The sequence below is a fragment of the Epinephelus lanceolatus genome, chromosome 6 (genome assembly GCF_041903045.1).
Source record: "Epinephelus lanceolatus isolate andai-2023 chromosome 6, ASM4190304v1, whole genome shotgun sequence".
NCBI classification, from domain to species: Eukaryota; Metazoa; Chordata; class Actinopteri; order Perciformes; family Serranidae; genus Epinephelus; species Epinephelus lanceolatus.
In genome coordinates, this window is record NC_135739.1 from 18678759 (window position 1) to 18697087 (window position 18329).

General features: G+C 40.9%; 1 protein-coding gene across 7 annotated transcripts in view; it reads right to left on the reverse strand.

Moving 5' to 3' along the window:
• Positions 1-1483: 1483 nt before the first annotated feature.
• eps15 (epidermal growth factor receptor pathway substrate 15) overlaps positions 1484-18329 on the reverse strand; it is a 34711-nt gene continuing 17865 nt past the window's right edge. The window contains exons 13-25 of one of the 7 annotated variants that reach the window (XM_078168757.1): positions 16401-16562; positions 16021-16203; positions 15418-15831; positions 15240-15320; positions 14888-15053; positions 14620-14664; positions 14095-14489; positions 13769-13838; positions 13553-13623; positions 12426-12561; positions 12095-12288; positions 8288-8309; positions 1484-2238 (exon numbers count right to left, since the gene is read on the reverse strand). In XM_078168757.1, coding sequence (XP_078024883.1) covers positions 2108-2238; positions 8288-8309; positions 12095-12288; positions 12426-12561; positions 13553-13623; positions 13769-13838; positions 14095-14489; positions 14620-14664; positions 14888-15053; positions 15240-15320; positions 15418-15831; positions 16021-16203; positions 16401-16562 — 2070 coding nt within the window. In that variant the 3' untranslated portion in view covers positions 1484-2107. Of the gene's footprint in view, positions 2239-8287; positions 8310-10441; positions 12289-12425; positions 12562-13552; positions 13624-13768; positions 13839-14094; positions 14490-14619; positions 14665-14887; positions 15054-15239; positions 15321-15417; positions 15832-16020; positions 16219-16400; positions 16563-18329 lie in introns of those variants that run through there. The other 6 variants (XM_033621715.2, XM_033621714.2, XM_033621718.2 and 3 more) reach the window with 6 other exon arrangements.

Here is an 18329-nt window from a genome sequence, read left to right on the forward strand (position 1 = left end):
ACTGACTAGTGTTTTGGAGGTGTAACTGCAGAGTGACACAGACACACCATCGCACAAGTATAAATGCTCACAACGGCGTAGGCGACATGCGTAAGGTACGCACTGTAGGGTCTGCCACACAAGTATAAATCCCGCTTAACTCACCTAGCACCACTGAGCTAGCTGGTGTTACAGCTTAGACACCATTACTGTTTACATCTCGTGCTGTCACAAGACCTCTCCTCCATGAGTAGATGCACACTTCCTTCTGCGTGGTCATACAGTTGGTGGGTGTAGTTCGGTAGGAAGAAAAAAGTCCCTACATGAAACTGCTCACAATGTATCCATTGATTTACAGACATCTCTTTCGCTGTGCAAGTCTACGGTAAAAGGTCTTTTTGGGCCACAGGGCATCACATGATGGTGAATGGCCTGGTATGAGCCTCTCATCCATGTGCAGATGCACTCTTCCTTCTCTGTGGTGATATGGTTGGTGTTTGTAGTTTGGTAGAAAGACATTCTTTCTACATGAAACTGCTCACAACAAGGTCTGTGGATTATCTTTAGGTTACTAAAGATAATCCACAGACCGTGTCATGATTCCTGCAAAGAGACATTGTTGCTGACACTGCAGACATCTCTACGGCTGATACCTCCAACACTCCGCAACTCACACTAAAACAATCTAGACTGATAAATACCACTACAGGTAAGAGGAAAAATATGTATTTCTGATTTTGGGGTGTCCCTTCAACATTATTCATGTATCTTATGAGTAATTAGGGTGGGTAAAGTGGGTATAAATCAGTTGTTTCCACACATACATTCATCACAACAACCCAGTTTCTATTTTTTACACTTATGTTTGAATGCTAATGTCCAACCTCAACAGTTTTGCTGTCAAATTTCAGCAAAAACATTAATAATTAAACATCAAGGACTGAGTGTTTCATACTAATTAAAATAATGTAGAGTATTTGGTGTCTGACTCTATCAAATATTTGTCAAAAGCAGTTCTTGTGTCGTGCAATCCCCTTGTAGTGTGCCCTGAAATGTAATGCTAATTATTATGTCATCATGACGTGAAAAAGTTGTAGTTTCATTCCTTTCAGTATCTCCCAAAAAATCAACTTTGACAGAACAGATGCCGGACAAAGTAATGCATTACAAACATTTAAAAGAAACTAAAGTATCTAGAAGCTGAATGTGGAAGCTGTGATGTTGAAATTTACTATAAATTTGCACGTGTTTCACATATTAGAGGACTAGTAACTTCCAGTTAGACAAGTAGAAATGTTAAATTTTGTCACCCTGTCCTAAACAAATACTTATACAAAAAAAATCTCATAGGCCTTCTGTGGGATTAGAAAAGTACATGGTCACTCCATTTCAAAAAGACTGACTGCACTCTTAAATTTTGTTACCGTGTCTCAAAAAACACTCTTTTTTCCCACCTTACTATCTCAAATCTACACACAGTTCAAGATTTAGTTTCAGAATATTAAACAAGAGCTTGAAGGAAATTAGGGGATTTTTTGGGCTCTACAAAATTAGTAAGTCTATTTCTAATTAAAGAAATCTCATGAAATTCTCAACATAACTTTAGAAGCTAGAGTGAGCCGAGTATTAATAAAGTAAAGCATTAGTGGATAAAGACAGGGCTTTTGACAAAGGCCATTTTGATCTAGTTTTGAGTGCATTAAATAAATTACATTCTGGAGAGTTAACGTGGTGCTTGTAGCCTGGTGTTGAACTCAGCGGAGCAATCTCTAAATCCATATTCACCGCATTTCATTTTCAACAATCCATTCTTCAGAACATACACTCCATCTTGGTCCTCTCCTCCAGAAACAAGACCAACAGGATGGGGAAAAAATAAAACACAATACTGCAATGCCAGTGAATGGTGAACACAGTCTGGGGAGAAGAAAGATTCAGAGGTGGGTTTATTTTGAGAAAGTCTCTTCATGGGGTCAGCAGGTGCTGCTGAATCAGTCCTATACAGTCCCCACTTTGCTTTGGTGCTTTCTGGGCTGGGCCAGGCTGTGCTGTGCCGTGCCAAGCCAGGTCAGTGGAGGAAGAGGGGGAGGAGGGGAGGAGGAAGAGGAGACAAGCTCCTCAGGAGAGTTCAGACTTGCTGAGTGCGATGGCCAGCTCCAGGTCCTCTTGTTCCTGCTGGGTGAGCCTGGCAAGTCGCTCCTTTTCCTCTCGCTCGCTCTCGCGCTTTGCCCACTCTATCATGTCTTCCTCTGTTGGATACTGCTCCGTGAACACAGGACACACATGCACACACATGCACACACATGCACACACACACACACATCACACACGAAGGGAAGGAGAGGAAGCACAAATGCAAAGAAATATGGGGAGAAAGGAGACACAAACAGACAAACATACAGTTAACAGATTCTCAAGGATAAATGAACTTATTCTTGCAACCTGCTGATGACAGGTTACCAACAGTAACAGCTGTAACATGATGCATGCTATCACCCAGAGGTGGGACCAAGTCATTGTTCTGCAAGTCACAAGTATGACTCAAGTCTTTGCACGAAAGTCCTAAGTCAAGTTCCACATCTAGACCGACAAGCCTCAAGTGGAGTCCTAAACTCTAAACAAGTCATAATGTGCTCATGACCAAATATCATGCCATTTAAAGAGTAATAATATATTAACTTTTAATTTGTACTTACTTGTTAAAACAAGTTTATTGTAAATTGTTTGTCTCTGTCTGTAATCTTTGACCTGCATGTTTCGCATACTGCAATTCCTTTTTGTTGATCACCGTGTAGTTTTTGTGCACAACAAAATCATCTTTTGGTATCTTTTTTTCCAGCTGGCGCTCAGTAGCGTAAAGTTAGTCGGACTGACTAAAACAAAGTGGTTCTGGGGAAGTGCCGACTTGCTGGGAATGAATGGCGTTAATGTTTGCTGATTCAGGAAATTAAAGGAAATTTATTGATTTATGGCACACTTTTTAAATAACATTTTTTTAATCTTTTGGGCACTGGGGAAGGTATCAAGTATTCTCAGCATTGTCAAAAGGCTCAAGTCCAAAAAAAGTCATGAGTCACTGGTGTTAAAATTTAAGTAAAGTTGCGAGCATTTTATGATTTTGTCAAGTCGAGTCTAAAGTCTTCAATTTGTGACTTGAGTCTGAACCAAATCCAAGTCATGTGACCCGAGTCCACACCTCTGTTATTATCATTTACATGTATAAGCTTCATAAAGCAACTGCTGCCCTGTAACATCCATCAAGGATTCAATGATTTATTGACGTCATTATACAATACAGGACTGCACAATGAAAGTAGCTGTAGTATGTAATGTAATGTGATCATGATTACATGAATAATATCTCAGAGGGATTTTCTTCAATGGTACAAAGGTGTAAAGCCCACTGTGAGGCCAATATCAATATATCAAATAACAACATATCTGTCAATATTATGTTTGTTGATATCATACACGTATTTTCAATAAGAATCTCTTCAATTTAGTGATTATTATAATCATTATAAACTTATCAGAGCTCTGTGATGAACAAACTAGGGATACATGATATATATTGTCCCTTAATTAGGAAATTTATATTATATATTATTTCAATACTGAAATTATATCCAATAAATGACAAATTGCTTTCACTAACTGAACAAGTGCAACATCTGTCGTTGCCTGAGGGGACGTTTTTCAGTTTCAGAGGAAGACATCACGACGAGTTTTAACACAACAAATCTTTTAAGACCTCTACAAAGTTGTCATGGCAACGAAGATGTGTTGAAGGAATAGGAGGCAGGAGGCATTAAAAACTTCGGAGGGTTTACTGGAGACAGCTCAAAGGCTGAAGCAGATGATGACAAAATTCACAAATTATGGCACTTGTCTTTTTCCTGTGGTAGAAGACCAAGGATTTCGCAAACTAATGGCACATTTAGAAACTGGTAAACTCTCCCAAGCCGCTGCTACTTTTACCACGGACATGTAGACTTCTGACATTAAGTCAGTGAGTAGGGTTAGTTTGACAGCTCAGTGGCTGAGTGAAGACTTAAACATACGTGTTACCAACAGTGATGTCAGTTAGATTTGGTTCAGTCAGCGCTATGGAATATAAAATCATCCATTTTTGCTAACCACATCTTACCCTCAGGTGCACATAAATTACAGGTTATGAATTTATTTTACAATAGAAAATTTATCAGTAATCTTATCGGTGTCGGCCATTAGAAGCAGCTTATTGGTATTGGCTGAAAAAAATCCATGTTATGCATCCCCAGAAAAAACTACTGTATGTAAAAGTTAATAACTCAAACTAATTTTTGGCATTTCTGTGGCAAAGTTTCTTGTTTTCTTTTCAGAATTTTTTGAGGCGTTTTTGTCAGAAAGATTAGGAATTTGAGAGGAAAGAGACAGGATGAACATGCAACCAAGGTCCCCAGCCGGGATTAAGCCAGAGATGTTTCAGTTTAAGTCGAGCACATCTTAGCCCTGAGCCACTGTGACAGCTACAACAGACTGATAATACTGGCAACACCAACGTACCAGCCAGGCTTTACAGTGGTGAAGCAGGTCACAGAGAAAGACGCCCTTAACCATGTTGTGGTTTTTATTTAGCACTTTCTGGCTCAAGCTTGATAATGTTTCTAAAATGGTAAGGGTAAGGTACAGTCAGATCTCTGATGTTTATAACAGATACTTTGATGACTCTCTGACAAATAACTTTTCTCAAATACCCCTTTTCTACTAAACTAGCTCTGGTTCTTGAACTGGTTCTGTTCAGGACTGTTGGAAAGTTGGTGCTATCTGGCAAAGCAGCCCATGTTTCCAACAGCTTTGATCAGAATCATTGTAATCAAAGATGTGTCATCAACGCAGGGCATTGCACGATGCACAACAGAGGTAAACCATAGCAGCGAGATGGTGGATCGCATTGATCCAAACTATTGTTCTGTTATTAAAGATATATATATACAGTACAGGCCAAAAGTTTGGACACACCTTCTCATTCAATGCGTTTTCTTTATTTTCATGACTATTTACATTGTAGATTCTCACTGAAGGCATCAAAACTATGAATGAACACATGTGGAGTTATGTACTTAACAAAAAAAGGTGAAATAACTGAAAACATGTTTTATATTCTAGTTTCTTCAAAATAGCCACCCTTTGCTCTGATTACTGCTTTGCACACTCTTGGCATTCTCTCCATGAGCTTCAAGAGGTAGTCACCTGAAATGGTTTCCACTTCACAGGTGTGCCTTATCAGGGTTAATTAGTGGAATTTCTTGCTTTATCAATGGGGTTGGGACCATCAGTTGTGTTGTGCAGAAGTCAGGTTAATACACAGCCGACAGCCCTATTGGACAACTGTTAAAATTCATATTATGGCAAGAACCAATCAGCTAACTAAAGAAAAACGAGTGGCCATCATTACTTTAAGAAATGAAGGTCAGTCAGTCCGGAAAATTGCAAAAACTTTAAATGTGTCCCCAAGTGGAGTCACAAAAACCATCAAGCGCTACAACGAAACTGGCACACATGAGGACCGACCCAGGAAAGGAAGACCAAGAGTCACCTCTGCTTCTGAGGATAAGTTCATCCGAGTCACCAGCCTCAGAAATCGCAAGTTAACAGCAGCTCAGATCAGAGACCAGATGAATGCCACACAGAGTTCTAGCAGCAGACCCATCTCTAGAACAACTGTTAAGAGGAGACTGCGCGAATCAGGCCTTCATGGTCAAATAGCTGCTAGGAAACCACTGCTAAGGAGAGGCAACAAGCAGATGAGATTTGTTTGGGCCAAGAAACACAAGGAATGGACATTAGACCAGTGGAAATCTGTGCTTTGGTCTGATGAGTCCAAATTTGAGATCTTTGGTTCCAACCGCCGTGTCTTTGTGAGACGCAGAAAAGGTGAACGGATGGATTCCACATGCCTGGTTCCCACTGTGAAGCATGGAGGAGGAGGTGTGATGGTGTGGGGGTGTTTTGCTGGTGACACTGTTGGGGATTTATTCAAAATTGAAGGCACACTGAACCAGCATGGCTACCACAGCATCCTGCAGCGACATGCCATCCCATCCGGTTTGCGTTTAGTTGGACGATCATTTATTTTTCAACAGGACAATGACCCCAAACACACCTCCAGGCTGTGTAAGGGCTATTTGACCAAGAAGGAGAGTGATGGAGTGCTGCGGCAGATGACCTGGCCTCCACAGTCACCGGACCTGAACCCAATCGAGATGGTTTGGGGTGAGCTGGACCGCAGAGTGAAGGCAAAGGGGCCAACAAGTGCTAAACACCTCTGGGAAATCCTTCAAGACTGTTGGAAAACCATTTCAGGTGACTACCTCTTGAAGCTCATGGAGAGAATGCCAAGAGTGTGCAAAGCAGTAATCAGAGCAAAGGGTGGCTATTTTGAAGAAACTAGAATATAAAACATGTTTTCAGTTATTTCACCTTTTTTTGTTAAGTACATAACTCCACATGTGTTCATTCATAGTTTTGATGCCTTCAGTGAGAATCTACAATGTAAATAGTCATGAAAATAAAGAAAACGCATTGAATGAGAAGGTGTGTCCAAACTTTTGGCCTGTACTGTATATATATATTTTTAATCCAAAAACAAGCAGGGACCAACAATTAATGATTTGATGATGATTTCTCTGTCATTCTAACCTGTAGAATATGACACAACAACTAATGTCATCATGGTTCCCACTTCAGGTTAAGAAAAGACCTGCTATTTTTTGGTTCCAAACCAATTTATTTTTGTTTAAAATGCTCTAAACGGTTCAAATTAGGTGCAGGAACGAGAGCAGCACCTGATCCATGTTGGTGGAAAAGATATAAAACAGTATTTTGACCTGTCATTGTAGGAGAAGCACACATGTAACCAAAAAAAAAACACATTTGTAATTAAAGGCCCAGTGTGTAGGATTTAGTGACATCTAGTGGTGAGGATGGAGAACTGAAATTACTCCCATGTGCCAAGCGTATAAGAGAACCAGGTGTGGCCGACTTGAAAAAACAAAAATGCAAATGGCCCTATCTAGAGCCTGTGTTTGATTTGTCTGTTCTGGGCTACTGTGGAACAACAAGGCAGCCTCTGTGGAAGAGGACCTGCTCTACATATAGATATAAATGGCTCATTCTAAGGTAACGAAAACACGGTTTTTATTTTCAGGTGATTATAAACTAATGCAAACATAGTTCTGAATATTATATTCCATTTGTGCCGATAGATGCCTCTAAATCCTACACATGGGTCTGTTAATTAACATTTATCTGTGTCAGTCAGCTGTGTGGTCAATAAATCCGAAATGTTGCATTTCAGTCCCCCTACTAAAACTAAAAAAACCCCACTAAAAACCAATTTTTAAGATCAATGATGACCATCAACATGTCAACTTCTTTAAACGTAAACTTAAAACAAACCCATTCAGCCAGGCTTTTGATTAAGAATGATTTATTGACATTATTTTCATTATTTATTTATCTACTTTATTGTATTCATTTTGTCTTTTATTTTATTATTACTAATATTATATACATTTTTATTCCACTTATTTAATTTGTCTTTGTTAAAATTTTGTCTTTTATCTATTTTTTCTACTTTTAGTCCAGCTTTTATTTAACTATACTTTCACTAATATTATTATTATTATTATCACTTTTAAATCTTTAATTTTTTTCATCATTTTTATTGTTAAATTGTTTTTGTCTTTTATGTTGTTTTTATGGTCTGCACTTGTTCTGCCTTATTATCTGCTTGTCAGTCATCTGTAAAGCATATTGAACTGCACTGACATGTATGACAGGTGCTATACAAATAAAATATGACTGACTGATTGATGAACAAAGACAGTCTTTGCCCCTCACGTGTTATTAAACATGATGTGGAACAATGTGCATATAAAAGATGGGATATAAATGTGACAGATGAGATCTCCACTGAGGAATAAATGGGAGTTGTATTACCAAATATCACATTTGGAGATTCATGACAACAGAAAGCGAAGGACGGAAATTTTAAAATACACAGAATGCTGGTTAAGACAGTTAATCATTGCAGACCGGACATGCATTGTGCCAACAGGTTCATTATTCTCATGACAGACAGAAGCATCACAGGTCATCCAGTGTGTTACCCCCCATGCAAATGAAAGTAGGCAGCGATGATGGCGTTCACTAGCAGCAGGTATTTTATGAGCTGATGATTTCAGTGTAGAGTGGCACAGAACATGCACGATGAGAACACTGAAGAAACATCTAATGGATTTAGTAGAGAACATGCATTTATTACTTGTAGGTGGTACATCCCACTGCTGCGTTTAAATATGGATGAAATCAGACGTCAATAAAGTACTTAGCAAAAGGAATGGTGCGATTAATTGTTGAACTTAAACTCTTTACATGGCTTTACGTTCAGTCACTGATGTGATTGGTGGGATTCTGTCAAAGTACTTAAAAGGACCGTACTGGGGTTTTTGCATGTTTTAGCCCATTTAGCACAAATCCTATAAATCTTATTCTATTGTCCAGAGTTGTAGATTATGGGAAGCATTTTTCCTGCTTCCCATGTGGCCACTACAGTGTCAAAATACATCGATATGTACTTGTACAGACATAAAACTTGCTTTAGTTATAACAGTATTAAAGGGACACTGCTGTGTTTTTCAACCTGGACACTATTGTCCCATGTTTTTGTGTCTACGTGACAAATGGAGACAGCCATGTTTGAAATATGTCCTGTTTAAAGAGAGACACCTGCAGGTGCAACGGCAAAGAAGTCTGCCATGTAATCCCTAAGGGCAATTGTGCACCGTCAATTTACATCCACGAATAGTGCTTGTTTCTGCCACTGACAGGTGCTGATTGTTATTTAAAGTGTCTGACAATATTATGGAAAAGACCCTTTAAAGAAATAAAACATTTTTCTTCACCTTTCCTGGTCTGTTTGCTGTTGTGACCAAGTCTCACTCAAGGAGAAGTCTCGTTCTGAAATCTCATGAGAGGTGACTTGTTGCAAAGAAGCAACGATGGAAATGGTAGTGAGAGTTAGAAAGAGTGGTGCTGGGAAGAGTTTGATGTGTTGGAGTAAAGAAAGAGAAGCTTAGTGTTATCTAAAAGATTCTCAATGTCATGGCTGAATATTAAGCTGATTTCCACAATGGGGAAAAGTCCGTGAGATTTCAGAACGAGACTTCTCCATGAGCCAGACTTGGACGCAATAACAAACAGACCAGGTGTAATTCAATTTGTGGGGTGATTTTGTGGAACGCACTGGGTGAAGAAATAAAACAAAGAAAAGATATCAGACAGTTTAAGAACAGGTACAAAGACAGTATCTTCACTTCAAAGTACGGAAATGATTAGAGGGAATGAAACGCAAACTAAGTGTAATACTGTTATCCATTTTCTCAATTCATATTTTCGTATTTGTTTTATACACGGGGTAAAATTGGTTATTGGGTATTAAGAAGTGCAATGGTGTAAATGTGGCCTGCTTCACTACTGCTGCCCTCTCTCTCAATACTGGACCAATTTCAAAAATTGTTGTCTCCATTAGTCACTTAGACAGAAATACATGGGAAAATAGGGGCCAGGTTCAAAATACTGACATTGTCCTTTAATAACGTGTCATGTTGACCTTGAGTATTGTAAAAGTTGTGTTATTATTGTGCAAACCGGACAAATCAGCAATCACAACAATGCAGAAAATATAACCAACAAACAAAAGTAGGCCGCTTGAAAGGTAGGAAATAATCTTACATTTAAATCATGCTTTGGAAAATATCAGCCACAATGTATAAAAACAAAGTAAAAAAGTATAGTGACAACTTGCAGTAAATGAACTGAAAATGCAAAAACACTGCTACAGTCCTTTAAAAGCTCAGGCATTCGCAGATAGTGGTGTCATGGATGCACATAGAAGCCAGAGATGGTGCCCTTGATTCAACTCTTTATTCAACTTTTTTGACAGAGGTGTAAAGACACAGAGAGGAAGAGAATACAGGCGATCTGTTTCTCCACAACACACTGCTGACCAGACAAGGGCTGAACTGATAAACGAAAGGGTGGATGGGTGAACAGGTGGATGCATGAATAAATAGGTAGCGGCATGTGTAAAGGGAAAAAAACAACAAAACACTGAGATGAGGGATGATGGAGGCAGTAGTATGAGTGAGTAAGAGCCAAACACACAGTTAGTGCGTGCAGGTCAGGGTTCAACAGGGACATGCAGGTGCAGTCATGTGATGGGCGAGGAACTAGAATCAATGCTGTCTTATAATAATAGTTATCCATCCCAAATTCACAGCGTGACAGTACATTTCTGTGCAGCGTTACAAAGGGAAGAGCCCAGAGGATTTTAATACTGTTATCAGTTATTCTAAATATATCACCAGGGGTTCAACGCATTTAGATGCATGGTAAATAACTTTCCTATTTTGGCTTCTTTTGTTTTTTTAATGTTAGACATGTGACTATGCGCACATATTTTAATGAGTGAGAGGAAATGGAGGAGCCTCTAACGGGACATCGCGGATAAAAAAAAAGATTGGGGAGAAGAAAAAGAGAAATACTTTTGCGTTTACCGAGAAACTTTTCTGTTATCTCGAATTACTGCTATCATAGTCCATCTGTCTTTGGGTGCACATATGAGGTGATGTGTGTTCATGTTGGGACATTTCCTGAGGTAAAAGCTTTCTATTTGCTGTGGTGTTGCTATCACTTTTAACATTGACTGACACAGCTGCATCAGAGTCATGAGACAGCTGATTTGACAAGCTAAGAAAGTGTTTAATAATCACCATTCATGCTGATCTAGCCTGTATTCACTTTCAACAAACCCTTTACATGTCACGCTGCTGCAGGAGGTGCACATGGAACAAAGGAAAGCAAAAGTTTGTCAGTACTTATCTTTTTATTTCACCCTTCTCTTTTTATTCTCCCTCACAATATTTTTCTCCCCCATGTCCCCTCAGGAGCTCTGTATTCTTCTTGATTAATGTCTATAATTATTTACACCTGGCTCCAGTACATGAGCAGAAATTAATAAATGCAGTATTTCGCAGTATTTCTGTAGTGTAGCTTAGCTGCTACACATTTGGCCTGAAGCATATGTTATCTCTAAGTTTGTAAAACAGCAGCGTCAGGAAACTTCAAGCTTGTAGTCTGAAACAAATGGGATCTCACTCATGATACAGCAGGCACTACTTTGCATCTTGTTAGTAAAGGTCAACTGATGTAATGCCTTTACGCCTCTGAGCCCAGTCACTGGTCAAACCCAGAATAAGTGCTTTTCACCTGAGATGCTATGTCAATGTTAAAAATTGCATAGAATGAAACATTTTGCAATAAAAATACATATCTCATTACACTGTGAAATATGCACAGGCTGTAATGTCTGAGTGCTGAGTTGGGATGGCTAACAAAAGCCAAATGCAAGCAGCCTCTCATCTCTCCATTCACTGCCAACCATGAGGTGGGACTTTGTATGACGAAAACAGATGTGTGTAACCAATTAATATGTAACAAAACTTGTGTCTGTTACTACAAATATGCTGCAAAGTTAGTTTATCAGTGTCTCTGTAATTGCTCTAATGACATTTCTGTACATTTCTTCATTAAGTAAAACAGTGCAACTTCAATTCTGGGGCATAAATTAAGCGCAATCCCAATATAAATCAGTAACAAAAAATAATTACAGGTATAAAGAATCTTTACAGAGCAAAATAAAAATATTGCATTCAGAATAAAGAGCTAAAATATACACCAGCAGCAAACAGTATGCAAGAAAAATGAACTCAAATATGTAAGATTTAATAGCTCATGTTAGCTTAGCTCAAGAAAACGAGGTTATCAAATAAACAAATGCAGCATGAGGAACCTGCGCTACTGTGTGAGCCGGTTAGTTTGCTTCTTTGGGATGTTTTAATGGCAGTGGATGGAGTGATTTATAAAGCTGGCCTGATTTGCTTGGTGGTTGCTTGGTGATACAATTAAACAACTAAATGTGATTTATTAGAAGGAAAAAAAAAAGAGAAGAGGGCAGTGACTATTGAGAGTCATGTGAAGGTGAGGGAGAGGGCGAGAGGGAGGTGCTCACTTTGTCAAAGCTGGCAAATCGGTCAGCTTCCCGTACGTTGTGACGAGGAGGGGAGGAAGGGGCGAAGGGGTCGGCTAAAGGATCCTTGGCAGGCAGGGAAGAGGAGGAGAAGTCTCCTGAGGGCTGCTGGAGGAAGGGTCCTCGTCGCTGGAAGGAGTCAGAGGACTCTGTTCTGGAGATGGACGATCTCTTACCTGAGAAGGCACAGACACGCAGACAAAAGGGTCAGTATAGATGCACAGAACAAATAAATCACACTGTAGAGAGAAAAATCAAGCATTTTCCAACATATTGAATGTAATACAGTCACCTTTCCATAGCATGTACTGACCTGGAGGTGGAGGAGGTGGTCTAGTTGGCGTACCCGTTTTTGGGGGCAGTGCTGGGGGCACATCTGGGCCGGCAGACTGGCTGTCTTCCTGGAACAGGTTCTTATTGTTGATGCCAAACTGGTCAGCACCATTTGACTGAAACAGAAGGTTCGCACCGAATTAAATACATAGAGAATTACAACAGTACAGCTGTGAGTTTGCAATTTGGCGACAGCTTTATTCAGGGTGCCATAAAGTAACTTCAAAGCACATTTGCTGCTTAAAATGGAAGCAGCCAGCTTTCCCACCTCGAGCATTTCCAAGTGGTATTATTGTTGGTTGCACAGACAACCAGATGTTTCTCAGTCCACCATTTCCTCTCCTGGGGATATAAACTGCGTAGAAGTTACATTGCTACTCTTTGGTAACTAGGAACAGCTACCGATAGCTACTGGGAAAAGTGAAAGCACTACCCTCTTCCTGTTGGTTGATGGACTTCCTTTGTGCATTAAATCGAGCCTTCAGAGCTGCTGAGGCTCAGGAGGTAGAGTGGGTCGTTCACTAATCAGAAGATCAGCGGTATGATCCCCAGCTCCTCCAGTTCATATGTCGAAGTAATCTTGAGCAAGATACTGAACCCCATATTGCTCCCGATGGCTGTTACATCGGTGTGTGTGTGTGTGTGTGTGTGTGTGTGTGTGTGTGTGTGTGTGAGAGAGAAAGCACTTTGAGTGGTCAGAAGACTGTAAAGGTATAAGCTATACAAGTGCAGTTCTATTTACCATTTTCCATGGAGATAGTTCCCGGTAGCAGACAGAATTGCAGAGTCAAAGAGTCAAACATTCATAGAACTTGAAGTTTTCAATAATTTATGAAACTGCACATCAAATATTTTGCTAGTTAGTTTGCAGAATCACGAATAAGTGTTCCTCCCAAAAACCACAACGCACTCGACAGCTGACTCACAGCCTTCCTGAATGTTCTGGTTTGGCAGCAGAAAAGAGTTCAATGTGTCACAACAGTTTCTACCATCACCTTAGCCCACAGCCATTATTTACGACTAGATGTTGAGTGTGTTTGACTCCTTACTGACTGTTTCAGCACTGTGTAAAGGAAGCACAGGACATGAACAAGACCTCTTGATTACCTTCGTCAAAGCACTGAAATCTGCAAAGCCCCCTCCGAATGATTCATTACCAAACACAGCAGCAAACGGATCTGAAACACACAAACATATAAAAATCACTAAGCATAGAAAACTGTCAACAATCAGACACTGTAAACATTGTATTTTGCACATTACAATTTCAACAGCTGCAATGGCCTCTGTTCCCAGAGGGTGGCGTTACACCACAAGTCATACCTGGATCTGAGCTTGCATTCACTGTCGTACCACCAGGAGCGAACGGGTCATTTGTTGCTGCCGTGTCCTTCTAAAAACATAGAAACACACAGTGTTTAGCATAATGTACAATAAACTCTGCTGTGGATGTGAATACTAACTCTGATTAACTGGAACTATAAGTGATGTACATCAAACAACATTTAAGACAAAGACTTTTTACGGTCCTATAGACACCCTGCTTCAACATCATCAAACACATTCATGACGACATATAATTATCTTATTGCATATGCAAAAATGCCCAATAACTGCTTGTGACCAGGTTGTAGAGCACGTCTACTCACCACGGCCAGATCAGAGCTGACAGGAGAGCTGCTGAAGGGATCCGTCCCTCCATCCTGAGAACCAAATGGATCCGCCTCCCCGATGGCGTTCACCTTTCCTCCAAACAGGTCAGAGTCGGCCATATTGTTCCTTGTGGAGCTGAATGGATCCTTGGCTGCTAACGCTGGGTTGGTGGGTTTGGAGGTGAAAGGATCTGGACCTGCTGCTGGTGCAGCTGCTGTGTCATTTGGCTTGGCTGCAAACAGGTCTGGTTCAGGCGCGCCAGCGGTGGTACCAAACGGGTCGGCTGAGGCAGAGAAAGGGTCGTCTGGAGTAAAGGGGGCGCCGGAGGGCTGGAAGAAAGCATCTGCAGCAAAGGGGTCCGACCCTTTGAACGGATCTCCTCCAAATGGATCTGATTTAAGAGAAGCATGTAACACAAATATTAGTGTATACTTGCCAGATAATGCTGCATTTTTGAATGATTTTTTAACATAAAAGAGATCAGTTTGGCTGCTCATCACTTTCAAACAGGTTAAACTTACCTGCAACATCTGCTTTTCCAAATGGATCATCTTTGAATGGATCGTCTGTGGGGTAAAAAAAAATATGAACCTGCAACCTATGGTGCATGAATATAGATATAAATTAAGTACATCATTCTGAAAGTGCCCAAAACACTTTAAAATGCACAAAAAATACAACTAAATCTGTAAAACAAATCCGAAGGAGTAGGTCAGCTTTTTCCAAACAATTTCAGTGTTCAGTCATTTTATTTGAAAGCTGAACTTTAGATGTTTTTTGGGGACTCACGGTCAGTAAAGGGGTCCGAATGGAAGAAGTCCATCTCAGGCAGAGAGGGAGGGCTGGTCTGAGGTGGCATCGAGCGAGGGCCAACTTGAGGTGGTAACGAGGATGCGTTGCTTTCTGGGGACTCTGCTGGCTCCTGTTTGCTCTCTGGCTCTGGTGATGAGACCTGCTGAACAGCAACAGAGCTCTGATGACAAGCTTGAACACTGCAGTAAATGACGTGAACACTGTGTTTCTACTACACTTGATTGATTAATGAAAAACCTCTGAGAAACCAAAGTCAGTGGTGGAGGAGTTTTAGAGAATTCAATTGGCTGAACGAGACAAGTATACCTCAGTAACTGGGGGTCTTTACCTTTGGTGGGCTCTCTTTAGGTGATTCCTCTGCATCATCTATAATTTCCGAGGAGACGTCTGGCGTAGGGCTGCTTTGTTCCTGGAGACGTGAAGGGAAAACACCACAATAACAAGTGTTACTTACAGAGATTTAATTCTGAGAAGGGACTGAAGGCAAATATATTTATTACACTCACCGCGTTCTCTTGTGGCTTCATGAGGGTCGCCAGGTTATTGTACATCTCAGAAGAGGCCAAACTGTTATAGAGATCATCCAAGGGGTCAAGTTTCAACTTTTCCTCCTCTGGAGTCTTTGGACTCTCTTCCTCCTTCTCCTCCTCCTCTTCTTGCTTGTTCACCGCTTCTTTCTCTTTTTGATCTGAATGTTCTTTCTGCTGATTGCAGACAGCGGCTGGTTCTTCGTCCTTTAGTTCTTTAGGCTGGTCCTCCTGGAAAAGGTCCTGCTGGAAGGGGTCCCCCTGGTGCAGCTCTGCAGGGCCTGTTGATCCGTTGACCATGACGGGGGAGCTGTCCTCGAGGGCTCTCTTCCAGCTGAGCTGGGCAGTGACTGACCTCTCCTCCACCTGAAGGTCGTTCAGTTTCTGCTGAACCTAAAAGAGCAGAGAGATGGTGTGGTCCAGAGAATACAATATAGATTATGGGGGCATTGTGCCTGCCTAGTTTGGCTCTGTATTTAAAAAAAAAAAAAAAAAAAGCAAAGCTGGCATAATGAAGCGTAATGAAGCGCCTTTATCACGGGATATCTGTGTAAGAAGGGCTTCACATTCACACAAACCAACCTGTGCAACTTGTGTAAAGGAGTCACGGACAGACTCCTGCAGAGGTGTGAGCTGCTCCTGAGCAGCCTGCACCTTCTCCTGCAGCCTCCTGCTCTCCTCCTGCAGAGCGAGGAGCTCTTCTCGGGCCTGGACCAGCTCCTCTTCAAACTGACTTATCTTCTGTTCCTGCTCGTCATGCTCTGACTGCAGGGATGAAATCTGTGACGCATGTAACCTCATGAATATGCTGCATCACTCAGGAGAACTGAGCCATGCACTGTAATGTAATCAATTTATACTACTGATGTGCTTTGCTAGTGGTCAGTCATTTCTGTAGTTACACAGCTTTCCAGTGTTCAATACATTCATCTATCATGCCAAGATAATTATTCCAGACCTACCAGATGGGTCTCTTGGTTTGTCTGCTGGCGAATATGATTCAGCTGCTCCTCCAGGGAGGCTTTCTGTTGGTCCAGCTCCTCCAAGGCATCCTGGACCTTCTGACGCTGAGCCTGGAGCCGCTGCAGCACCTCGCTCTCCCTCGCCACCTCATCCTGTAAGTCCTGAAGGCATCAAGCCAAAGAGAGGACAGAAGGAAATCAGTGTGGGATTGTTTATTCTTTCACAGGCACACATCCTTCCAGGTCCTCACAATAAGCACTGAGAAAATGGACAAAAAGAAGTGCGTGCAAAACACGATGAAAGGAAGAAGATATGAGTAAAAGGTTAGATGGGGGTTGGCTTTTTTGTAATCTCGTGGTCTCAGGGGAATACCAAATAATCGCTTGGCCATCTTTGTTTCATGTCATTCCTCATGTTTTCCTGTCTCTCTATTGTGCTGCTGTCTAATGAAGGCAAAAACTAAAACAGAATTAAGTGGATTCACACAAGCAGTGACTCATCAGCAGAGCGGAAGTGGCACAAAACGACCATATTTCAAGTCAACAGAGACACCAGCTTCTGTAACAAATTCAAATGAGGCCGCCTGTAGCAGCAGCCTTCACAAGGCCGGCTAATAATCAGAAATATCTGCACCAAGAAATCATGGTGACCATGCCCATATTTTTTAGTTTTTTGTCCTTCTATTCAGACTTTCTGGAGGGAAGTAACAACAATCATTTCAAAAACTTTGAGCTTTAGTATTAGTACTACATTCACATCCCTTTTTCTTGGACACATCCCTGATGGACTGAGTAAAGATGATATCTATCTACAAAAGATCCTGCTGGCAGCAAGTAAGAAGGCCATTACAAAAATACTGGCTCCAGAAAAACTGCCCCACTGCTAGCCTCTTTATTAATACTGCTTTACACTTACATCTTCTGGAGCAGATGACATACTCCATACGACTTTAAAAAGAATTGGGGAAAAACGGTGGAGAAATGGTGTGTTTATTTAGCCAATGAGACAGAATCCACTTAGTTACTGTATATACCATATACACACCTTACTTTTAACTAGAAACGCTACTTTCACTACTGTGCAGCACTTACCAGAACTAGGTTTTTATAAGCTGCTGAACTAAAAATCTGAGCCTTAAAGAAGACAAAAGTGGATAGTGGATACAGGCAATAAGACGTGAGGCATCAGCAGGAAAAATGAGACACTCATAAATAAGTTACAGTCACTATTTTGGCCAGACAAACTGTGGAGGATGAAGCTCACTGAGCTGTGCAAGGCCTGGTTTTGATCTTTGTTGGGTTAAGTGATGCTCTTGCCAGGTGATTTTATCAACTACTTGCAAAATAAATATCAAAGTATTTCACTTCTGGCCATTCAGTGAGATCATTTCTTCAAGAGGACACTGAGACAGACGTGTTGTGCTCTGTCTCTATAGTGACAGTCCAGAACAATTGTTGTCAAGATAACAATGAATAAAACCACTCAGTACACACACACAAGAGAAAACAAAATACTGCATGTGAAAAAGAAGGAGGTTGCATTATGACATGCACATCGCAGTCTGTGTGATTTGACACTCTTGTGTAAATACAGGTGTGTCTGTTTCTTTAGACGGACGACTGAAAACACTCCAGAGCTTCTGAAAACTGTATGGGGACAGAAAAGGAGGGAAGGGAAAGGAAATACAATGCAACAAAGGTCTGTGGCTGGACTCAAATCAGGAATGCTGCAGTCACAATTTATACAGTGCATCTTAACCAATAGTTCACCACAATGCCACCCAACCCAACTAGATCTGCTTCCATACCCACAAAAATAACTGTTTGTGTGCATTTTTCTCATTTTCAAACACTTATGGAAAAGCAGCTGAGAGGTCATACTGACTGAAAATTCTTCCAATGTGGTGCTTTCAAGTACAAATGCACTGT